The sequence below is a fragment of the Epinephelus moara genome, chromosome 8 (genome assembly GCF_006386435.1).
Source record: "Epinephelus moara isolate mb chromosome 8, YSFRI_EMoa_1.0, whole genome shotgun sequence".
In the NCBI taxonomy this organism is placed as follows: domain Eukaryota; kingdom Metazoa; phylum Chordata; class Actinopteri; order Perciformes; family Serranidae; genus Epinephelus; species Epinephelus moara.
Genome location: NC_065513.1, coordinates 38799723 through 38822451, shown reverse-complemented (window position 1 = coordinate 38822451; position 22729 = coordinate 38799723). Strand labels below are relative to the sequence as shown.

Here is a 22729-nt window from a genome sequence, read left to right as displayed (position 1 = left end):
GACATCAGATGCAGGCTTCCTCCTTCATTTCAAGCAGCCACTGCGCAGGCAGAAGACATCCTGAACTACCCAGTGTCTGTTAAACTGCATTTACATTCAGAGCGCACACAGTTTTCTATTTAACTAAACAGACACTGGTCTCTGTGTGGTGCATCCACCTCCTGCATCCTGCAAAGGCAGAGGAGTGACGTCAGTGCAATCATCGTCTTTTCTCCATCTCATTTTGCAGTTGTCAGGACGATCATGTTCCTGGGGTCGTCGTTGTATTTGTTCCCGGCTGCATGAATGCACTGCAGAGTCATCTGCCAGCTCCCTCTATATTTTCCTCACTATTTTTTCATTTCAGGAAAACATCGGTTGGTAAATTCCTCATTTTAGTCCAGTGGCGCATCCATGAGCCCTCTGCTCGGTGGTTTACCACACAAATCTCACATGTGGAAACTGCGGATGTTTCCAGTTGCTGTTACAGGCCACTCGACAGTTATCCTTTTCACATTAAGTGCACTTTTTTACTGAATTAAAATTGGTACTCTGCAAGAGGAGGAATGTTTTTTGGTCTACTTCAGCCGTGATGAGCGGCAGTCACAGCTATTCTTCTTTTCAGAAATCAGACTTTGTTAGAAGGGACTGATTTCAGATGTTATAAGAAGTCAAACAAGAGCTGATAAAAATTAAATGAATGATTCAAAGAGCCAGTGAAAGGCTAAAATGTAATGTAGCGTGCTGATAATGGGTCAGTCAGCTAATCATGATTTGCTTTTTTAATCAGCACTTAAAGAATTGCATGCTCTCATTAATGTAAGAGGGAGACAGTGAAAAACTGCACTCCACATTTAATTTCCTTCAACTAGGATGTTTGAAATCACGAGCCTATCATTTAGACAGGTATTTACTGCACTTATTGCTCAGATTTTATCTGTGCTGCCATACGTAGAGGAAAATGTGTAAGTTCCCTTGAAATGACAGGGAGAGAGATTGTTTGGCAGGTGTTCATTAAAATTGAAGGAGCACTAAATATAGATCCTGGCAAAAATTCTGTGAGACTCTCAAGGAAACACTTTGACCTGCAAGGTGATTGAAGCTACAGTAGCACTACAGATAGAGTGTTATCTTACAGAGCACACTGGCTGTGGGTTCCATTATGATAAATGTCTTTGTGCAAAAAAACAGAGCATTTCTAGAGGAAGTGATTATTGAAAATTACATTTATTATCTTAAACGTCTTCAGCATTGTCCTGCGCCCTCTGCATTATCTGGTATTTCTTTGATGATGAACTGATGTGGTGACATTGTAAATGTGAGATAAATGAAGCTCAGCGTGAGTTCAGTCTTTCTTTGTGCTCATCCATTCACAATTCTCTCCATCCCTCTCCCACTGCTTCCTCTATAATCAGCTCACTATGGGTGTTCACTCTTCTAGTTATCCAATCAAACTTTGCCACGATTTCTCTCAGCCAATCAGGATGCCACTGCAAAATTTTAAGTCTGCTCTCTCCTCTGCTGCTTTCAGACATCATTTTAGGCAGAATCTCTGCGCCCTCCTCCGCCCTGTTTACTTCCAGCCATCGTATCCAGAGTCCAGGACGAGCTCAACAAAGCCTCATCCTTCTACTCATCCAGATCATCCGCACTTCTCCATCTTCATCTCATCTTCACCACCTCTACCAACACCAGCGTCTAGAACCCGGGGGGTTTCCTATTCGACTACGGATTCATCACCCTCCTTAAATCAGACCATCTCTACAGCGTCTAATCGCCAAAGACTTTCCACGTTTTTCATTCCTCTGTGCACATGTTAATACATATTCTTTTTATTATCTCTCCTGATTAAACTACTGCTGTCTCTTGTTTTTGCATTTTGCGTGGTCCCCAGGAAGAACAGTCAACTAATGTGAATCCTGAATGTAGAATAAAGAATGAATGTGATATTTCTCCAGCTGGAGATTCTGAACAGAGCCAGTGGACGTTGTTTGCTTTAAGACAAACCACATTCTGCAGTAACAGAACTGTAACACAGAGACAAAAGACTAAAGGCATCCTTACTAAATATCAAAGTACAGTTGTGTTACGCACTTCTTCACGGATTACCTTCTAGTAGACAAGCTAGCAAGACTCCTTTGGCTGCCTCCATCTGCAGGTCACAGTGCTGTCTTGAGAGTCTCACAACAATTTAACCGTCAGTGAACAGTTTATACTGTCTCCTCAGAAAATCTTTTTTGATACAGACATGAAAACTCAGTTTATTATCCTCCTGTTTCTGGCTAAAAAGTGCTCATCTTGCTGTGGCTGTCTGCTCCACAGGTACTTCATGTTGAGTACGTGGATATCATAGATATTTGGAGAAACTGACTTCTGATCTCAATCATATATCGGACAAATTTTGAAGACCTAGGAAACCCTTGCATTGTTTCCTACAGAGATAGAGGCCTCTAGTTTCCCGGTGCGACGCAGGGTGGCGAACCCCGCGCAGAGCTAGTTTCGAGCAGCGCACTCAGTTTGGTAGTTTGGCAGACCGAGGTGCGCTGAGATGGGTGTGGCGGCGCAGCAGGGGAAATGTGGTGACGTCCTCCCAGGCTACCTTTGCATCATCAGCCCGTGGAGGTCCAAGCTCACAGTTCCGTATATTCGGACACCGCGAGCTTGGACCTCCCGGACCAAAACATACGTTTCCTCCTGGGACAAGTTTGGCCGTCTGACGCTGCTGCTCTCTTCTGCCATGGCCAATTGAGTAAACTCTCATTACGCCTTTGCGCAGCGCATTTAAGGGCGAGGAGAGGGGCACATTTGATTGGTGTGATGTGAATCGGCTGTGTAAAACCCACTCCACGCCTTCTCTCCTCCCTCTTTCCAACTTGTGCAGGTACGTAGGAGGGACGGAGGTGGGAAAGAGGAGTAGCTGTGCCAGCACGCACAGTGTGCCAAACTTGCAAAATCCGCCTGGCCACACCCAGTTGGCAAAGCGCAGGTGCGCTGCGCCTCTGCCTCACCCTGTCTGCGAAACTAGAGGCCACAGACTCACTTGTCTTGTTTTTTTAATTTAATTCTTTGTATATTACAGTGTCTGTTATTGATTTGGGGTGGGATCTTTCAGTTTTTTCTTTTAATTTTTCTTTCTGTTGTTGATGTTAAATAATTCATATGTGTTTGTAAGATTAAAAAAATCAATTAAAACCACTGTCCCAAAATCAGTTTGCAAGGTGTACCATAGGAACAACCCTGATGCCTTATATCCTACAATACCAGAGAGCTCACACCAGTGAAACTAACTTAAACTGACTAAAAAGTATCAGTGAGAATCAGTGTTTAAAGATAAGGCTGGAGTGATTTCTCTTACTGTCAACAGATCCCATCTATTAGCACGAACACTGTAGTTTATTTTGACTCAGTCCCAAATACATCATTCCTGCTGCTGTGAATATGGTTGCTGTTTAAATATGTACATGAGAGCTATTTCTTAAGATTCATGTTTGAGGTTAGCGGCCTTACACAGACTCAGGAAGTCACAAAGTACTGACACTTTATGTTTCGGTCTTGGCAATGAAAGAATTAGAGAATAACATCAGCCTCATCTCTTAAATGTAAATCAACACATTATGGTGTGTGTTCTGAGGTGATACTGATACTTAAATTTGTTCACTTGCACGTCTCTTTGCATCTGCCAAACTAACTAATATAAATGTAAAATAATGGGCTGAAAATGCCACACTGCTTTGTGCTAAAGCTTGGCCTCCATCTTGTCTATTATCTTCTCATATTAGCCTTAATAAGTGATTAAAGTAATAACATAATTATGACAGCAAGACAACTGTGCAGTGTGTACAAGTCTAATCAAGGTTAATCATTCATTCAAAGTGTTTTGTAGATGAGAAACATTCGTTACCTGGAGTTGAGAAAACATGCAGGGAAAAAACAGTTAAATCATTCATGTAAAGACATAAAATCCTTTGTGTTTTAAAAGTTTCTGTCCGCAGACACTGTTCACGCTGGCTCCGTGCATTCTTACCTGGTTTCTTTGGTGTGCGGGTGAAAGTTCCTTTAACGGTGCGGCAGTGGGAGTTGTCCCCACCGCAAACGCCACATTTGTCCTCAACTTTGTTGGAGCCGATCTCTCTGTCGCAGCCGACTTTCTGCAGACCAAGACAACAATTAGACAGATGAGCTGAGATTCTTTTTTGGTACTGGAAGTGTTAGATTGCCAACGTGGTTTTAACGACAAACTGATGTGTCAGATGTTTTCACTAAGGTTTCGTTAGCTAGACAAAGACTTAGTTATGCTGTGTTGTATCATTGTATTGAATTACTCCATGCTCAGTAATCTTACACTTACTGTGTTTTAATTCTAAAAGCCTAACCAGGGACAGGGGTTGCAGGTAGCAATGGCTAAAACCTGTATGCACTGCATCTACTTTGTATTTTAAATATGAAACGTCTTATGCATTTGTTCTTGTCAAATAAACAAGTAAATAAATTGGATTATCAGTGCTGACTGATCACAGAGTTGTGTTTGCAAGCTGCTGCCTGACACTATTAATATAATTAATGCAATTTGCAAAGAAGTTTGACAATGGACCAATAACCATGTTACATAGATCCAGTTATAACAGCCCCACCATGTAGACATTCATTAAGTACTTTCAGTGGTGGGAAGTAACATTTACTGAAGTACTGTACTTAAGTATAATTTTAAGGCACTTGTACTTAAGTATTTCTATGTTATGCTAAAGGTATAATTTTATTTTGCTACATTTTGGGGGCAAATATTGTACTTTTTACAGTTATAGATACTTTGCAGAATAGCTTTAGAAATCCAAAATATGATTATGATATATTATTTTATAGATTAAGTTACACAGCAGTAGAAAAGTTTGTTGAAATCAGCACCACCCTCACCAGCTGCCACATTTAAGTGATATACACATAAATGCATCAATAATTACAATACTATTATAGTACATATATTACTCTGAAATGAGCCTGCATAATGAGTACTTTTACTTTTTGTGCTTTGAGTATATTTTGAGTCTAATGCGTTTGTACTTTTACACAAAGTTGTGACTTTTACTTACATTTTTACACTGTTGAACTGCTACTTTTATTAAGAAAAAGTATTTCTCCCACCTCTGGGTACTTAATATGTTGACTCATTACTCTTGTACTGTGAAGTATAGAGCACCTATTTTAAATACTTTCTTACCCTCCTTCTCCTTGGAAATGCATCTGCTCTTCTCCAAATTTAGCATTTGACATAGTTGCACATGTCATGCCATAATAATTTGCTTTTAACTTTTGCTTTTAATTAGCCTAACTGTTCTACGGCTTTTAGTTGCCACATTCTTGCAGCTGTGATGTATTTTCCCTAAACTGCCATAACCTGTGAATACACTGTGGAACAGAAACGGCATGTACCTAGTTATGTACTTAGTGTACATTGACAGTCTGCGTAAATTAATTCCTGTTGTCAGGGGGGGTCTCAGGACACTTTGGGAGTAAACAAAACATCATTATAAAGCTTCTGCTGTATAATAATGCTGCTTCAAAAACAGCACTCTGGATCTAATTACAGCACGTTACAAGCTGGACCTGTTACTGATTGTGCAGTTTGTAATTCAATAACGTCCTTTAAAGTTCACAGAACTCAAACAGGCTGCAGCTGCTAATGAGTCCCGTTTACTAATGCAGCTTTTATGTGTCAACATTATGGAGTTTAAGCACGTCCTTACCACACACTCTCCACGCACGCAGATACTGTACGCATCTCTGTAGGAGCATCGTGTCCCATCATGCACCAGCTGCTTCATGTACGCCACGTCTCCCGTCTCTCTTGACTGGCAGTACAAGTGGCATCTCTTGCTGGCTATAGTGGATTAGATTGTTGAGAGTTATTAGGTGGAACATTTAATTTGGAAAAACAAGAATATAATAAGTTTTTTTCATATATGATTGTGTTGTGTTTAATATACTGTAACATTAAAAGATCCGGACCCAAATACTAAAGAAAGAACAATGAAAAGCAGGAAGCCTACATTAATTTGTGTCAGGCTGTACCAGTTTATAGCTCTGCATCCATGTACTATTTTCTTTTTAATTGCCAACTGCTCGAATGACCTAAATTATTGGTCTTTTTGCACAAAAAACTGACACACTTTTCCATTTCTGTTGCTGCAGGGAATACGATAGAGACTAACTAACACCAAACCAACACACCAAATGCATGCAAACCCTTTCTTGGCCTTACTTAGTTCTCAAAAAACTGAATTAAGCCCCAATTAAACAATAAAGACCCCATTTAAATTGGTACATTATATTGTGTCAATTATGTTAGCACGCTGTTAAAAGTAAACATTTTGGAATCCACATCCGTAAAAGCCTTGAGAGATTTGTTTAACCAAGAAGCAGTGACAAAAACATGGCATAAACATCCGCAACAAATGAGAGGAACGGGACGCATAGTATCCTCTCATAACTCAGGATTCCTGCTTTCAGTGCTCAGATAGTAACATTCAGGAGGATGATGCTGACAAAGAGGAGGATGTAATAGAGGATGAAGACCCTACACAGACAGAGTGACAGTGTGCAGACAGAGAGAGAGGACAGTGGCGACAGCTGGGGAGATAAAACGTCCTTCCATTTTGTCTCATACTGAGAATTTTTGCAATGAATAGAACAATAAAATGAATTGGACTCTGTGTGCCACTTTTTTTTTTTTCCAGATGATGGGTTAAAAAAAAAGACATCTGGAAAAAGATAGCCTCAGTTTGTAAAAGCCTTAAGAGTAAAATACTGTAGAAATCAAAGGTTGCTGTGATTAATTACAGGTATAGCTCCTACACTGCCTTCCTCATATCATACCTTTAAAACAGCCAAACACAATGTTGCATGGTGAGGACAGGAGGGCAAATAAAAAAAAAAATACATATATATTGTGGTCCTGTTGTTTCACAGTGACAAAGCAAGAAACGTACAGTTAAAGTACGAGTTTAACTTAAAGGGTAAGTGAAGTATGCTTCAACCTGGACCCTGTTTTCCCATGGTTTTGTGTCTAGGTGACGAATTGAGACAGCACTGTTTGAAACTGGTCCAGTATTGAGTGAGAGTGCTGCAGCGGCTAAACAGGCTGCAATGTAACGTTAATTAGCCATTGTGCACCATCAATGTACATTCACTAAAAGTGCTTGTGTTTGCCACTGACATGCTTACAAAATTAGTGTCTGACAACATTATGGAAAGGATCTCTAAAAAGACAGACCTTTTTTGTTAAACAGTAAGATCCTTTTGTTAAACGAGAAGCAGCCCTTAATTCCCTATTGCCAAAGCCTCCAGGCTACATTTAAAATAAACACACATCATTTAAGTCAACAGAAACAAAATAAAACTCACAAAAGCCATCTTGTTTCATTGTTCAACTGGTCCAACAATCACCAACTCTTGTTTGGTTGAAATACACCCTTAGGTCACCCAGTTAGATGTGACATTATGCTAGCTCTATACACACCTGAATTACTGTTCATTTAAATGGAGTGTGACGGCTTTTCCAGTCATGATACTGGGGCTGTTTCTGGTTAAACAATAAGCATTTTACTCTTTAACAAAAAGGTCTATCTCTGTATGATCTTTTCCATAATGTTGTCAGATACTTAGATTAATAATTTCTTCACCTAAGTGCCATAAAAAGCTCTTTTAGTAGACGTAAATTGACCGTGCACAAATGCCCCGAGTGGTTTCACTGCAGCCTGTTTAGCAGCTGCAGGCTCCAGCGCTCTCGCTCAACACTGGACCTACTGTATTTCAAAAATTGTTCTTTTAGACACAAAAATATGTGAAAATAGGGTCCAGGTTGATAAGTTATTGTTAAAGTTTGCAGATATTTTGAACACCCAATCTGTATTTGTGTGCATGTTTTAAGCCTTCGGTACATTCAAACTGCTAGACTATTTTTTTCATTCGACTAAAATGAACTGTTTGTATTTGTCTATCTAAAAAGGCAAATTGTACATTTGTGAAACAAGAAAATATTAGTAAGTCATTTGTGCACACACACACACACACACACACACCTAGAATGTAAACACTAAGCCTTGACAACAGAAAAATCTGAACTCATACACTCAAACACTGACTCATACATATATATATATATATATAAATATATATATATACCTTGTATAAAACCACATGTACTTTCTATTGTACCTCACACCTCATTTTCAAAATGCACTACACTCGATAGAAAAGCGCTTTAGCTTCAACAGAACAATGAGTTCCCTCTTTACCATCTTGCCTCCCTGCAGTTTTCCTGCTTCTCTTCTACATGGCTGACTCTGAAAACCTCAACCAATTTAGGTGCAATAAGCGGCACACAGCTCCATGGAGCAAAGTCAGATAAAAGCAATGTCTGAGCAAGCGGAGATTGAAATAGGATATAACTTTTGTATCTGCACTGTGGGGATCCATCACCTCAGCAGAAAGGGCACATTTTGAGCTTGGATGGTTTTAAACTCTGCATGCTGGCACTTTGATGAGGAGACCAAAAAAGCCAGAGAGAAAGCTAAAATAATAGAGTAAAGAGAGAAGCAGACACAAAACAACTGAAAACGTTCTCTTTGCACAAAAGAGTCTGGACTGTCTGCTGAAACTGTCTAAAAGTGCTGGGAACATCCCTGGTATTGAATATACAATACCTTTCTTCAGTCCTGGCTGTGAGAATCTAAATCTCCTGCTCTCGTTGACTCTCATTGTCCTTTTTTGGTGTAAAGAAACACTTCAGTCTCTCACTGTGACAAAATAATTTGTTGGTGTTTGTCTGGCTTACCGTCAGGATGCTCGTATGGCAGCCAGTGGTGTTTGGTGTTTTGGAACTCAAAGTGGGAGTTGCGGAGCTGGCACTGCTGGGCTCGGAAGTCTTCAAAGTGCTTGGGGCAGTCGTCAGTGTTGCACAGCTGATACTCATAGTTCACTCCTGGGCAGTCCTGGCCGCCGTTGGAGGGCCTGGAGGCCGGAAACAGATGAACATGAGAGCTGATCAGACTGTGAGTATTTATTTGATACACAGTATATGAAAACAATCCAGCTAAAATTGGTATAAATGTCCTCTTGGACTCAAAGATGAACTGAATCTACTTTGGTGGTCAAAGGTCAAAGGTCAAGGCCACTGTGACCTCACACAATGTTCATGTTTTTAGCCAAAAACTAAAGAATTCACACCTTCATCATGTAAAAATTCACACAATTGTCTAACAGAACAAGATGATGATACTGTGATGTCATTACATATCCAAAAGGTCAAAGGTCATCACTGTGACATAATGTTCAGCAAAAACACTTTCTGGCCATAAGACAACATCATATCTGAGGAACAGAAGGAAAAACATTTGGTCTGATACTGAATTGGTGACACTAATTTTAAGTGTCCATCTTGAAACTGTGAAACTGATAGTATAGATCTTCTGTGATGCCGGGGGGAAGACACGTGTGAAATATCCGTGTTTTCACACACATCGATGTAAACTGTAAGTGCTCAGGAGGTAGAGGGGGTCGTACACTAATCAGAAGATCAGCGGTTCGATCCCTGGCTCCTCCAGTCTGCATGTCGAAGTATCCTTGAGCGAGATACTGAACCGCAAATTGCTCCTGATGGCTGTTCCATCGGTGTGTGAGTGTGTTAAAATTGAGTAGTAGGTGGCACCTTGAGTGTTAGCCTCGGCCACCAGTGTGTGAATGGGTGAATGTGACTTGTAGTGTAAAAAGCACTTTTGAGTGGTAGGATGACTAGAAATGGGCTATACAATTGCAGGTCCATTTACCATTCAACTGTGAGGTGGCAATAGTTTCTGGATAAATCAATATTTCCCGTTATATTTTCTGAAATAAATTATAGGCTAACAAAAAATAGGGCTCCCCTCAAAAATGTGGTGTTATTTGAATCCTGATTTTATGTGTCTATGAATCCTTAACTCAGTATTAGGCAGGATTCATTTAAGCACACGGACATGTACAACACCAAACATCCTCACAGAATCAAATCATGTTGTTATTGCCACTCACGCTGGGTTGTTGCACTGGCGTGTCCGGAAGCGAACTCCAGTTCCACAGGAGCGCGAGCAGGAGCCATATTTGCTCCAGGAGCCCCAGGCGCCGTCTTGTTTGACCTGATTAGGGTTTTTCCACATGCAGTGACCTTTGTAGCACCACTGCAGAGGATGATGGGAGAGAGGAAAAAGTCAGCCAAAAAAAACCTCCTCTCTGGACTCAGTTGATGACAATGGAGGGAAAAAATGAGAATACACTACACGGCCAAATGTATGTGGTCAGGAGTACTTTTGGTCTGAGGCTGTTTCTAAAGGTTGGGGTTATGCTCCTCAGTTCCAGTTAAGGGGAATTTTTATCTTACATAATGCAATGATATTTAGGACAACGGTGTGCTTCCAACTGTGTCAGCAGTTTGAGGAGGGTTCTTTCCACGTCCATAAAACATTGTTTTCCCAGTGTGGTGTGGAAGAACTTGACTTGCCTGCACAGAGCTCTGACCACCAACTGTGAGCCAGACCTTATCACTCAACATCAGTGTAGGACCTCAGTAATTGTGGCTGAATGGGAGCAAATCCCTGCAGCCAGGTGTCAACATCTGGTGGGACACCTTACCAGAAGGGGGATGGCTGTGTACACTATTGTGTTATTATCTAAACTCTGTGTCCAGGCACTTTTCCTGAGGCGTCCACATACCTTTGGCCATGTAGTACCACATGTAAAAGACAAACTCACTTTTCCAGGAGCACACTCGGTCCCATCGAGGGGTGGCCCCTTCTTGGTTTTGCAGAAGTACGGGTTGTCTGGGTGACTGCACCACAGCTGTTTACACGGGTCAAATGTTCGAAACTGAAACACAGAAAAGAGGAAAACTCCTTTGTGAAGGCAAATCTGAACTGGTACTGTAAATGAAAATTAAATTAAAGCATGTGACACATAGTAATGCATTACCGAACGACTGAGAGGCAGCAGTGGAAAATATTCTCTTAAAACACCAACGTAATGTCACCCATCAAATTTTCTTTTAACATATTCTCAGTCATTGTGTTACATAACTGTTATACTGTTATCAAAAAGAAATTCCAGCTGTGACATTCAAAAATGCCTCCATTAAGGGTTGCATAAAAACCGAACATTATTACCCACTCTGCAAAGATGCAAATAAGGCTCAGTATGTGATACTGAAGAGAAAGAAAGACAAAGAAAATATTGAAATATCTAGGAAGAAGTAGATTCACTAAGAAACAGGTTGTTAAGTATTCCACAGTCGCAGTCGTCTATATCTAACAGACAGCTGACACTGCAGACCTAAACGTTGTTTACAGGCGTTATTGGCTGCACCATCAGGCACCAAAGCCGAATGGATTAAGGTTTTCTATGGGAACGGCTTATTGTTAACCTCCTCTCCAGGAAAAGTGGTGGGATGTTTTATTTTTTTGTAAGGATTAGAACAGATCAGACTGATTTAAGAGAACTCAACAATGGGTTTTTCAGCTGCCTCGAGCATCCCAATATATATATATACCGGGAGGCTTTTTGAACAGCACGAGCCTTTAAATTACCTCTAAGGCCTGTTCCTTTCAACAGGTCGGGAAGAATCTCTCAAACTGGTCAATCTCTCTCCTTTTCTGGCTGACACTGTTCTCTCAGTCGTGAATCTCTTTCTCATCTGCAGCTTTTTCAGACTGCAGTTGATACTCTTCTACACCAGACCAAGAGGGGAGATGAAATAACTCAAGCGTTGTTATCTAATTATTTTACTGGTTCTATACATTTTACATATTCATGTTGTTCCATAGTTTTCAATCTTAAAATGTGTGCCAGGCGCTGAAATTGCTGAACAACATTTTCATTCAATAATCACTCTCCTTGTTTGATTGCTGAGCTCATTTTCCACTCTATGTGCATAATTAGATTCTCTCCCTTCTTGTTTTCCTGCTGAAGCTGCCACTGCTGCAGCAAAGCCTGAATATCCTGAACTGATTTTATTACTGTAGCTGATCTTTCTTCCACATCCCAGCACTAATACTGCAAAACAATTTGTTCTGAAGGGTGCCTAAAGATTATGCAACTATCTCTGCCACATAGTTTTTTATGAGTTTCTTTTCATTGGCGTTTAGTAAGTGAATCTGACTCCTCTTTTATGGCGACACGCACCAGGGGTGTATGACATGCACCAAAACACCTGCACTCATTTTGTTGTAAGCCTGTACACCAGCAGTGGCTTGATGACCTTGTCGAGATTGCACCACTGTCCGCTGCACATCCCATCTGCTGTACCTCGACCACTTCCTCTGTCTGTATGACACACCTGTTACAGGCATCAATTTATTGCGAATCAAATGACCAAAAGCTGCACAACTCAGCTGATGCTTCACAGGGCCTCTATCAAGCTGCAGAAGGGTATCTCAAAAACAAATCAACAAATTTTATTGAACTTTGGGGGGACGTTTGGTTAGTTACTGCTTCAAGTGAGGGAGCTCAAGTATCTTAGGGGTTTGTTCATGACTGAGGGTAGAATGGAGCGTGACATGGATCGGCAGTTTGGTTCAGCATCTGCAGTGACGCGGGCGCTGCACTGGAAGAGGGAGCTGAGCCAGAGGGCAAAGCTTTCGATTTGCTGGTCCATCTACGTCCCAACCCTCACCTATGGTCATGAGCTCTGGGTAGTGACCAAAAGAATGAGATTGTGGGTATAAGCGGCTGAATGAGTATCTTCCGTGGGGTGGCTGGGCTCAGCCTTAGAGATAGGGTGAGGAGCTCGGACATCCAGAGGGAGCTCGGAGTAGAGCCGCTGTATCTTCGCGTCAAAAGGGGTCAGTTGAAGTGATTCGGGCATCTGATCAGGATCCCCCTGGGTGCCTCCTGTTAGAGGTGTCCCATGTCCCACTGGTAGGAGGCCCCGGGGCAGACCCAGAACACACTGGAGGGATTACATATCTCATCTGGCTTGGGAATGCCTTGGAGTCCCCCAGGAGGAGCTGGAAAGCACTGCTGAAGAGAGGGAAGTCTTGGTTGCTTTGCTCCGCCTGCTGCCCCCCGCGACCCGGTTCCGGATTAAGCAAATGAAAATGGATGGATGGATGGATGGATGGATGGAGTTAGGCTATGCTTAAAGGAACCAGTAATCAGTTTTTAGTGTAGACTGGCATCCAGCTTTGCCACCTTGTGGACATTTACAGGTTCTTTACAATCAGGCTAGAGAGGACTCCTTGACTTGTGAGGCTAAGAAACAAAATGTCTGGGAAAACTGAGGCTTTCATGGTGCAAGACAAATTGTATGCTCTACTATTTTTACTTTTGCAAAAAATACGATTTTCACCTTTGACATTTTTGGATGAGGTACTGCAAAAATGAACTGTTTACATACATATGTGTGTTTACTTTTAAAAATCAAAATGTTTTTCTTTCTATCATATCTGTGCACTATAGTGCAGTTATCATTAGAGAAGGATTATGTTTTTGGTGAATATGTTATGGTGACATAACAGGGAAATTCTGTATTAGATGGAGACAGAACGTTTATCATCAAATAAAGGGCCAATTAGTGTCCAGTTCACCAATCTCACTTATTAGGATTTGACAGTAAGAACTAAAACACTTGAACATTTGAATCCTGCAGGGATTAATATGACTCTGAACATGTCTGTCTGCAGCAGCCACGTCTCCAATCTTGTTCAGTGGCTCAGGCTGGCGGCTCTTTATTTGCAGAGCAACACACCACAATTAAATTGACTGAATGGCTTTTTTTCTACATACAAAACTGGGAAACTGCCTGCTCAAACAGCTTGTGCATATTGGCCACTTCAGACTAAGAAGGAAGGCTGAGCTTGTTAGTCAAAAACATTGCAGATGCTACAAGACTTCTATTACTCTATGGTAATAAGAAAAGACTGTGGTATATTTTGGTTATAACAATGAAAAAATAAATAAATAAAACATTTGATAACTGCTTATTCTGGACCCAGTTTGGTGTGTGTTTATGTGTGTGAGGGCGGTGATTGGAGCAAACAGCTGAAGGATTGTGTGGTTGTAATTCTTCACTTGGCTGCAGCAGGCCAGTGATCAGTGATTGCCAGTTGGTCGTCTCAACTTGTTTGAAAGGGAACAGTCAGCTGCTTGTTGAATGTGAAATCAAAGACACTAAATGTAATTTTCAAATATAAAATCAATGCATAGTTTTAGTTATCGCCTCTACACTGCAAAATCCCTGGCTTCACAATCTATTTAGTCTTGCCGTTGATTTAAATATTTTAAACATGTTAGAAATCTGCTGCCATTATTTTGCTCGTTTCCAGCATAGTTTTAACTCATTTGAGTTTTTCAGTGACAATTTATTCCAGAGGTGAACAGAAACAAGGTTATTACACTACTTTGGCAAATCCTTCACATATTAAGTGGAGACTCAAAATGCCTTGTTGGGTTGAATTTCTGAGAAAAGACCCCACTTTAGTTCTGTGGCAGAAATGTCAATGCATGATGACTCATCCCCTTCAAGTTTTGAGTTTTTCTGAACTTGATAAATGACAGACACAGGTCTTGTTGAAAGGGCATGATGTTTTCTGCATGACCTGATGTCATCAACTTTCCCATCAAATCAGTAACACATCAAGTGCTGCCATTTTCTGTTCTTTTAAAATGCACTTTTGAAGCCTGCACTCTTGTTTGGAACATAATTCCTGTTCAGGGAAAGAAAGGCTTGAAAGTCCAGCGTGTAAGATGTAGATGGTTTTAATGGCATCTGTCCAGCAGTGCGTATTGTAGATTGCGACCAGCATAAACATCTCCTGGTTAGAAATCCTTCAGTGTTCATTGCTCAGGAGGTTTTAACCTGGAGTCAAACTATCCGCAGAGGTCTCCTCCTCTCCAGATCAAACAAACCAGGGGTCTCGTTTACAAAACAGTGTGTAGGATCCATACTAAAAATGTATGTACGGACAAAAGTCAAAAACGGTGTGCAGCACAAATTACTCGACGCTTTCTACAATCAGGTTTCCACCTCACCATCTGCGTCGCAAATTTCTGTCTCCAAAATGTTTGTAAGCCTGGGTCAAAGATTCTCTCGTCAAGTCTACCTTTATAGATCACAACTTTTGCGTGGGAAGGCCTCATTTTGTGCATACGCAATCTTTATAAATGCGAACCCTGGTGATTAAAACCAATAAAAACACTGAATAAAGCAGTTTCCCGTGACAAAACATTGTTTCGCCGACGCTGTTTGGCATGTTGCAGACAGTCAGCTGGCCCAGGACCTGCTAACATGTGCTCACCTATTTTCATCGATAACTTCATAAGTGCCCTTATTTCTGATCCAGATGTTTAAGAGGTTTTACCACCAGACAAATTATCCCCAGAGGCCTCTTCTTCTCCAAAACAAATGGACCCAGTGATTTAAATTGGTAAAACACTGAATACAGCAATTCCATGTTGCATGTCAGAAAAGGTCCGGTAGCCTAGCACCTCCTAATGTTCCCCTTTTCTTTGGTAACATAAGATCCAGAGGTTCAGGAGGTGTAAACTGGGAGCTGAATTATCCGCAGAGGTCCAACAGGTCCAAACAGACCAACAAATTAAGCCTGTAAAAACGCTGAATAAAGCACTTTCACATCAAAAAAATCAGTGTTTATCTTTTGCTCTCAATGCAAGGGGGGCTTCTAACCATGGTGGCTAGTGCAAAAACATGAATGGCCCTATCTAGAGTCAGAGTTTGCTTTGTCCATTCTGTGCTGCTGTAGAAACACAGCAATAGACGAGGACCCGCTCCCTATGTAGGTATTAAAGGCTCATTCTGAAGTAATGAAAACACAATGATTCTTATTCTCAGGTGATAATACATTAAAGAAAACATAGTTATTGTATCAAACTCCATCTCTGCGAATATGTCCCCCCTAAATCCCACACACACTGACCCTTTAAAGACGTGCCATCAAAGCAAATAAGCAAATGATAGAACTTTTTATTTCAGTAAGATCCAGGATCTAATTAGCTTTTTTTTCATGCCTTCCGTCAGTTATAAGCCAGAGTAGCTCACGGTGATGTGACCAGTGAGAGATGAAGAAAAGTTTTGCAGATGATAGAAAAAAGTGACAGGATCTGCAGAAAGCTAGCAGGACGGCAGGTGTGACTGCAGTAAAGAAAGCAGATGTCTGTTTGAAGTACTCACTAATCTGGCATCTGGCTCTGCTCGTACGAGTCTGCTGATGTTTCAACGTCATTTTCTCTTCAATCCTCATCTCCTGCACATCTTTGTGTAAAAAGCTCATCACATCTTCTCTGCTCTGCTCATCTTAAGTACCATTTCTCTCTGAGCTCATCGAGAGTAAATTGACTTTTGCTCTGTTTCTCTGCTGAATATCACTTATAGACATGTGAATGGTGACAGGGATCAAACTGTGCAAGTGTTGCACCTATCCATTGAATGGAGGCCTGAGGGGCTGTACTCACCGAGGTGCAGATCTTATAGCCCACTCCAAAGTCAAATCGACACTGCTCATCCATCGAGTAGTTGATGCCGGGGAGTTCAGGAAGCTGCGGCCAGTCATGTTTGAAGGGGTCATCCAAGAGACAGTCGTATGTGCTGTTGGGGAATGGAACAAGAGATTACACAAGGACTCAAATATGACACCCAATTTTTCTGGATGGATTTGTGGCCCGGGGTCTTTACTTCCCTCAACTGCAGAGGAGAGCAGACTGTGACTGAATATTAGAGACAAACTTTTATCACTAATTCCTCTGCTTTATACGTGTATTTGATCAAATTTCAATGAAAAGCCTCCCTGTTTTCTCTGTGTTTACCTGTTGCCTTGAAAAATCCAGCATGTGGTACATTTCACAGCATTAAATCTGCTTTCATTCCTTTCATTCTTTTGACACTTAAGCAGCTGCTTGCATAACTGAATGCTGACTTTTAGTTTCACACAGAACATGAACACTGATCTTGTGGGTCAAAGTCCTGTGCTCGTTGGACCCATCCACCTCCCCTCCCACCTGCCCTAAGAAGACTCTTGAGCTCCTCAAACTACGTCTGTTGTTGCGAGCATCTAATAATGACGCAGATGGGTTTACAATGGAGTTGGATGACAGCCAGCTTGTGAAAGCTTGTGACCTGACAGCCAAGTTGGATATAGTCGACCTAAGTACCAAGAACCACCTACGAGACAAACTTTAAATTTTTACAGCTAAACAGTACACCATAATATGCTTCTGAAAACATCTATGGTTAAGAAAAGACAATGCAGTCTAACCCGCAATTTCCTCATACTCCGTGTGCGCCAAGCTGCGCAGCGCCACGGATCTGGAGTGACCAATGGCATGTAACCTCGCCCACTGGATGCGTTTCTGGAGCACCGCGCCGCATAGTGAAACCGCAAGCTCATGTGGGAACTGCGAAATCACGGGATAAAAAGCACCGTTCACTCCCAAAACTCCTGCAATTTCACACCACGTCTTCTCCTTTCGGTTTGTATCCTTGTAGAAAGGATGTGTGATGTCATACAAAATACTATGGTTTTCCACTTCAACTATGAGTTACTCCTCGTCCATCTTTCCTTGGACCCTCACACTGACTGACAACTTGTGCGACAGGATGTGACGTGATTTTAAAAAAATTGAGAGTTTACAATCCGTAGTCCCTGCTTTGTTTTGTATTTTGAAATTTACCGGATGCTGTGTGCTTTCCATTTCCAGTTTGGTGCGATCTGAGCTACGTGGCTACGTGCTATGGATGCGCAGTTGCTGAAAAATAGACCTGGCGGGCATCTCCGACAAAGCGGAGCGTCGTGGCGCTTCTGGAAGAAATGAATCTATTCACTAGAATGGGAGCATATCTGCTACGCAGCTGTGCTGGACGGCGCAAACGGAGTATGTGGAAATTGCGGGTCAGGATCTTGATTCATATCTGATCAGAGCTGCCTAGTCTGACCGCAGTTTACAAAAAGTGATTGACATGACTGACAGCTGCGTTAAAGACTTTTCAGCTCTGACTGGTTATTTTTGTTTACATGTAGTAATGCCACTGGAAGCGCTACAAGGCAACAGAGTGGGCGGAGGAATATGATTATTTTCACAGATTATCTGTCTCTTAATACTGTGTAAATAAAGCAGTTATGCAGATATGTATGCTATCGTACAGGTGAAGTTAGTGATGCAGAAGTCAATATTTGCTGGAATTAACAATGAGCGCCATTGTTGTAAAGGTAATTTCAACCCCTTCAGGTTTCTTACCGTAACATTACTTGAGACCTGACCATCACTGAAAACTTACTTCTACTTGAGTATTTACTGTATGTTCTAACTTCAGTCGGCTTGGGCTTTGAGCTTTGCATTATACATTTTAATTTACCACCTAATTAATGAGCCATAAAACCAAACCACCAATTTGATACCTTTAAATATTCATAATGAATACTGCTCAAGTTTTTAGAGACAATCTGTGACTACTTTTGTTATTATTTTTTAAATATTAGTCATGCATTCATATTTGGACAGATTTTGGATGCGAGCTGCCAGGTGCTGAAAAGTGGCTCAGCTGTACTCAGTCCAAGATTTGAAGTTTGTTTTTTCCAAGGCGAGGGTGCACAGCTAAACCCTGCTCAGAGACAGACAAGCCAACTGTGGCTTTGTGTAAAATGATTTTAAACATCTCATATATCATCACAGCAGCCTCGCCAAGTTTTCCCTTTTCCTCTCAGAACCAAAGTTTTCATGTTCATGATCCTACTTCATCAAACTGCAGTAACACTTTTCATGTTGTGTATTGATTTTTATCTGCAATGGATCTACTTTTAACAGCCTGGACCTAGTCTTTGTGTGCTGTATGGTGACTGATTGCACATTGCTATCGTTATATGTCACTGTCAATAGTTTGTTGTCCACGCTCTACTGAACTTCTTCTTCTGTTAGAATTTGATTCTTATGCAGTCGAGCGAAAAACTCGATGTTCTGTTTAGAGATGGCCTGATGCAGTTTTAGTTCAAGAAAATGTTTCAAATGCTGAAGTGTATCCAACAGTGTCAGTGCTTTGAGAAGCATCATGAGCTCCAGCAGGATGCAATTTTTCTCACCTAACTTAAAGGACAGGTACATTATTAATATTATTATTATTATTTTTTTTTAATAAAATTCTGTAGCTTCCAAGTTGTGTTACTAATGTACTGAAATTCAAAACTTTAAATTTCAGTCACACAGTAACACTACATAACTAGCCAACTGAGGCAGCAGCAGAGCAGCAACTCCTGTTTTCTGCAAAGTAAAAATCTTGTTTTGGTGGCTTTGAAGAGAGCAGCACCAAGACATCAGCTCCCTGTTGCAGAGGCCTGTCTGACAGCAAGGTAAAGTGGTTAAAATATCCTAAACAAAGCAAACAGTTAAACGGACATTGATTTATTAGGTGGGGTTATAGGAGGTGCTGCTTCATCCGTCCACAGAGGAATGTTGCTTAGCTTCCATGGTGGGAATTCTGCTTGCTTTTTCGAACTCGGGGCATGCCAACCGCTATCTACTGTAGGTAATACACTGACTATGGATAAGTACTACATACAACCCCACTTCAAAAGATATTTATATTTGAAGGTGTGACTGCTGGCTGGACTTGTAAACGTAGTCAGCTTATCAGTCTTGACAGATTTTATGCCTAAACTAGCTTCCTTATCATATTGCCTTGTCACATGATCATATAGAAACTTGACACGAGGCAACATCAACATACATATTGCCTGAGAATCATCATTGCATACCTGTATATGACAGAAACATTGAATCAGGAATTATTTGATTGAATATTTTTTTAAATAGTTTATTCATAGGTTTTATAGTTTATGAAGAACAAGCATATAATTTCTAAAGATTGCTACTGATATCTTACTAAAATAATAATGGGTTTGCATTTTTAGAGGGAATATAGCCTACAGCAAATGGCACCATTTCTTATTTAATACGAGATCTTTTGTAAGCACAGGTTTAGTTACACAGTGACAATCTTAATCATTTGCAAGGCCATTCCACCCCACAGGCCCCAGTGCAACCGCACTGCTTGCACTGTCTGTATTTACGGCCCTGGTTCAAACCTACATCACAGATTTTTGCTAACGGCTGTGTGGACATTTCCATTTCAAAAACCTTGAAGAGAACACATTTGGATAAGTAAATGCACAGTAGTGATAATTATCACCTCCCCTAAGCTGATTTTATCAGTCCTGAATATGTGTTTGTCTGTTAGTTAACAAGGTATCTCAAAAATCGCTTCACTGTAAAGTGTTAAATGCAGTTTGTACATTTGAGAATCACATACATTTAATCCTTTTTTTTGTAAGACAACTTTTTCAACACTCTTTCACATACAAATTCCAATCTGTCTCAATCTGGTGAAGTTTTTTTGTTGGCTGCCAAAATGATTCAATACTGTTTGTTGCCAAATTCTTCCATATGTGGCTCTTTGGACATTAAACTGCCCAAAATTGTGATGGCAGGTGCACACATCTAGTAAATGGTTAAAGCAACATGATAAATTAATGATCATGAGTTTGACTCAGCTGAAATTTTGCTTATGTTCCCAGAAAGGATTTGGGATTTGGCCCAGAAAGCATGTTTGTCTATTTTTAAGTGTATTTTAAGCAGATCAAGAAGAAAAATATCTAAACATTTTCAAGCACTGAAAAAATCCAATTTGGGGAGTTGTGTGCCTCTGGTAGAGGTGTGAGTTTTCTGAGTGCTTTCTAGATAATGCGATGCTTTTGTCATGGATGCCTGCGGCCCTGAAAAGTGTATCATATCCTTCAGTTTCAGCTTTTTTAGGCTGCAGTTCGTCCATCTTTAAAGGACAGCAGCAGCATGAAGTCAAATATCAGCATTGGCAGAACAGCATTCCAACTCTTTGGATGATGCATTCAAAACAGTTCCACATCTACATATGTCCATAACACCCACTTATTTTACAGTGATTAGTAACTGCAAACATGAACTCACTGGATGTATCTCTTCAGCTCCTGTCCGCTGCACATGGACCAGTGGTATCGATGAAAGGCCGCCTGCACCAGGGGAGCCATCACGCTTCCCATCGCCGTTTCGTCCCCGCAGCGGTTGCCTTGGCCATCGTGCTCCATGCCCAGCCTGAAACAGAGAGAGACGAGCAAGTCTTTCAAAACTGCAGGATATCAAGATGCACCAATCCCCAAGGAGTTAAGTCAATAAGCCTCTTTTATGCCACTGACTCATAATGCAAAATCTTGTATTATCTTTCAGTGGAAAGAAGTTGAACATAACTTGATATATTTACTCAAAAATATGTACTTAAGTACATGCACTTTTTCATTTCTGTCAGATGTTTTATATTCACTTTGACTCCACAGTCTTCCACAGCTCTATTTATGAGCTATGCGAGCCTGGGTGGAAATGTGTCACACTGTCATCTCAAGGTCTAGTACATTTTAAAAAGGTCTGAAAAATCTGCTTCTTTCAAGCATCATAAAAGCTTTAAGTAATGCACATAATTACTGCTGATATCACCTTCATCAATTCAAAAGAGAAAAATTAAAAGTCATATTTTTTCTAGGAGACACAATGTTTTCTAGTTAAAATGAGACATTTTTATTCTTACTACTGGCCATTTTTAGTAGCCATCCACAAACATGCCCAATATATGATATATATAAATATATAGTTACTTTATCCCTCTGTATATTAGCACACCATGGCAGGTTAGAGAAATGTTTGTCCATGCAGGCGGCCAATTTCAGTAGGTCATCTGCACTTTACTGCATCTGATATGTTAATCTATCTTCTCCATTGTCACAACACTCACAATGAAATTATTGATTATGAGCATCACTGGTCCAAAATGCAAGCGAACCTCGTACATCATAAATAACAAGGCGGCTTGTGATGTAATATTACAGGGGTACAGTTACTGTGTACCTTCACTTCATTTCACTTCACTTTCATGGCGACACAGCCAGAGTCTGTGGAAAAGAAACACTCGGTGCACAGTGTCAGCAGCACAACATATCAGCCGACAAAACAAAGTACACAAGTCACTCAGTTTTTATTAAGGGACTTCCAAAACACATGGAAAAGTAAACAAACTCAGCACACTTTTCCTATTAAATCAGTGCTGCACTGCTACAACAGTGTGGACTGGAAACCATGACTCAGAGGTAGGAGACAACTTCAAATTGCTTATTCTGTGAGATACAGTGTTTTTTGTTGTTAATTTTATTTTGAAAGGATTACACTGTTCCACATTGACAAAGTGCAGTTATTCTGATATCATTTTGATTATTTACTGACATCCAATCATCCCTGGTTAACTGTGACAGCATTTTGCAGTTCCAGTTCCAGTTTAGTTGCTTTCTCTGATTCATACAGGTCCTGTATGTGTGAAACTATTGTTCCCCCCTGACAGTAAGACGTGTGACTGGTCATAACATGCCAACCTGAGGACGTCCCCTTGATACATGATTGTACAGAGTTATGTCTGCGTCAGACATGGGGGAAAGTCACACATGCATGCAAGCAAGTCTCAAGTCTTTACCTTCAAGTCTCAAGCAAGTCCCAAGTTAGCTGTGGTGAGAATCAAGCAAGTCAAGTCAAGTTCCTGCTATAAGTCAAGCAAGTCAAACTGCGTCATTGCTCAGGTCAAGTAAGTCACAAGTCAAGTCATATGTCATATACAGCAAACATCTCCTCACGATCCGCTAGCTATATGTCCTCT

General features: G+C 40.8%; 1 protein-coding gene across 1 annotated transcript in view; it reads right to left on the bottom strand.

Annotated features, from left to right (window-relative positions):
- The window catches only part of adamts3 (ADAM metallopeptidase with thrombospondin type 1 motif, 3), a 219384-nt gene that overhangs the window by 55101 nt on the left and 141554 nt on the right, over positions 1-22729 (bottom strand). Inside the window, exons 9-15 of the mRNA XM_050050278.1 lie at positions 20986-21129; positions 16468-16600; positions 10759-10872; positions 10042-10187; positions 8810-8985; positions 5721-5854; positions 4004-4127 (exon numbers count right to left, since the gene is read on the bottom strand). Of these exons, the coding sequence (XP_049906235.1) occupies positions 4004-4127; positions 5721-5854; positions 8810-8985; positions 10042-10187; positions 10759-10872; positions 16468-16600; positions 20986-21129 (971 nt within the window). The remainder of the gene's footprint in view (positions 1-4003; positions 4128-5720; positions 5855-8809; positions 8986-10041; positions 10188-10758; positions 10873-16467; positions 16601-20985; positions 21130-22729) is intronic.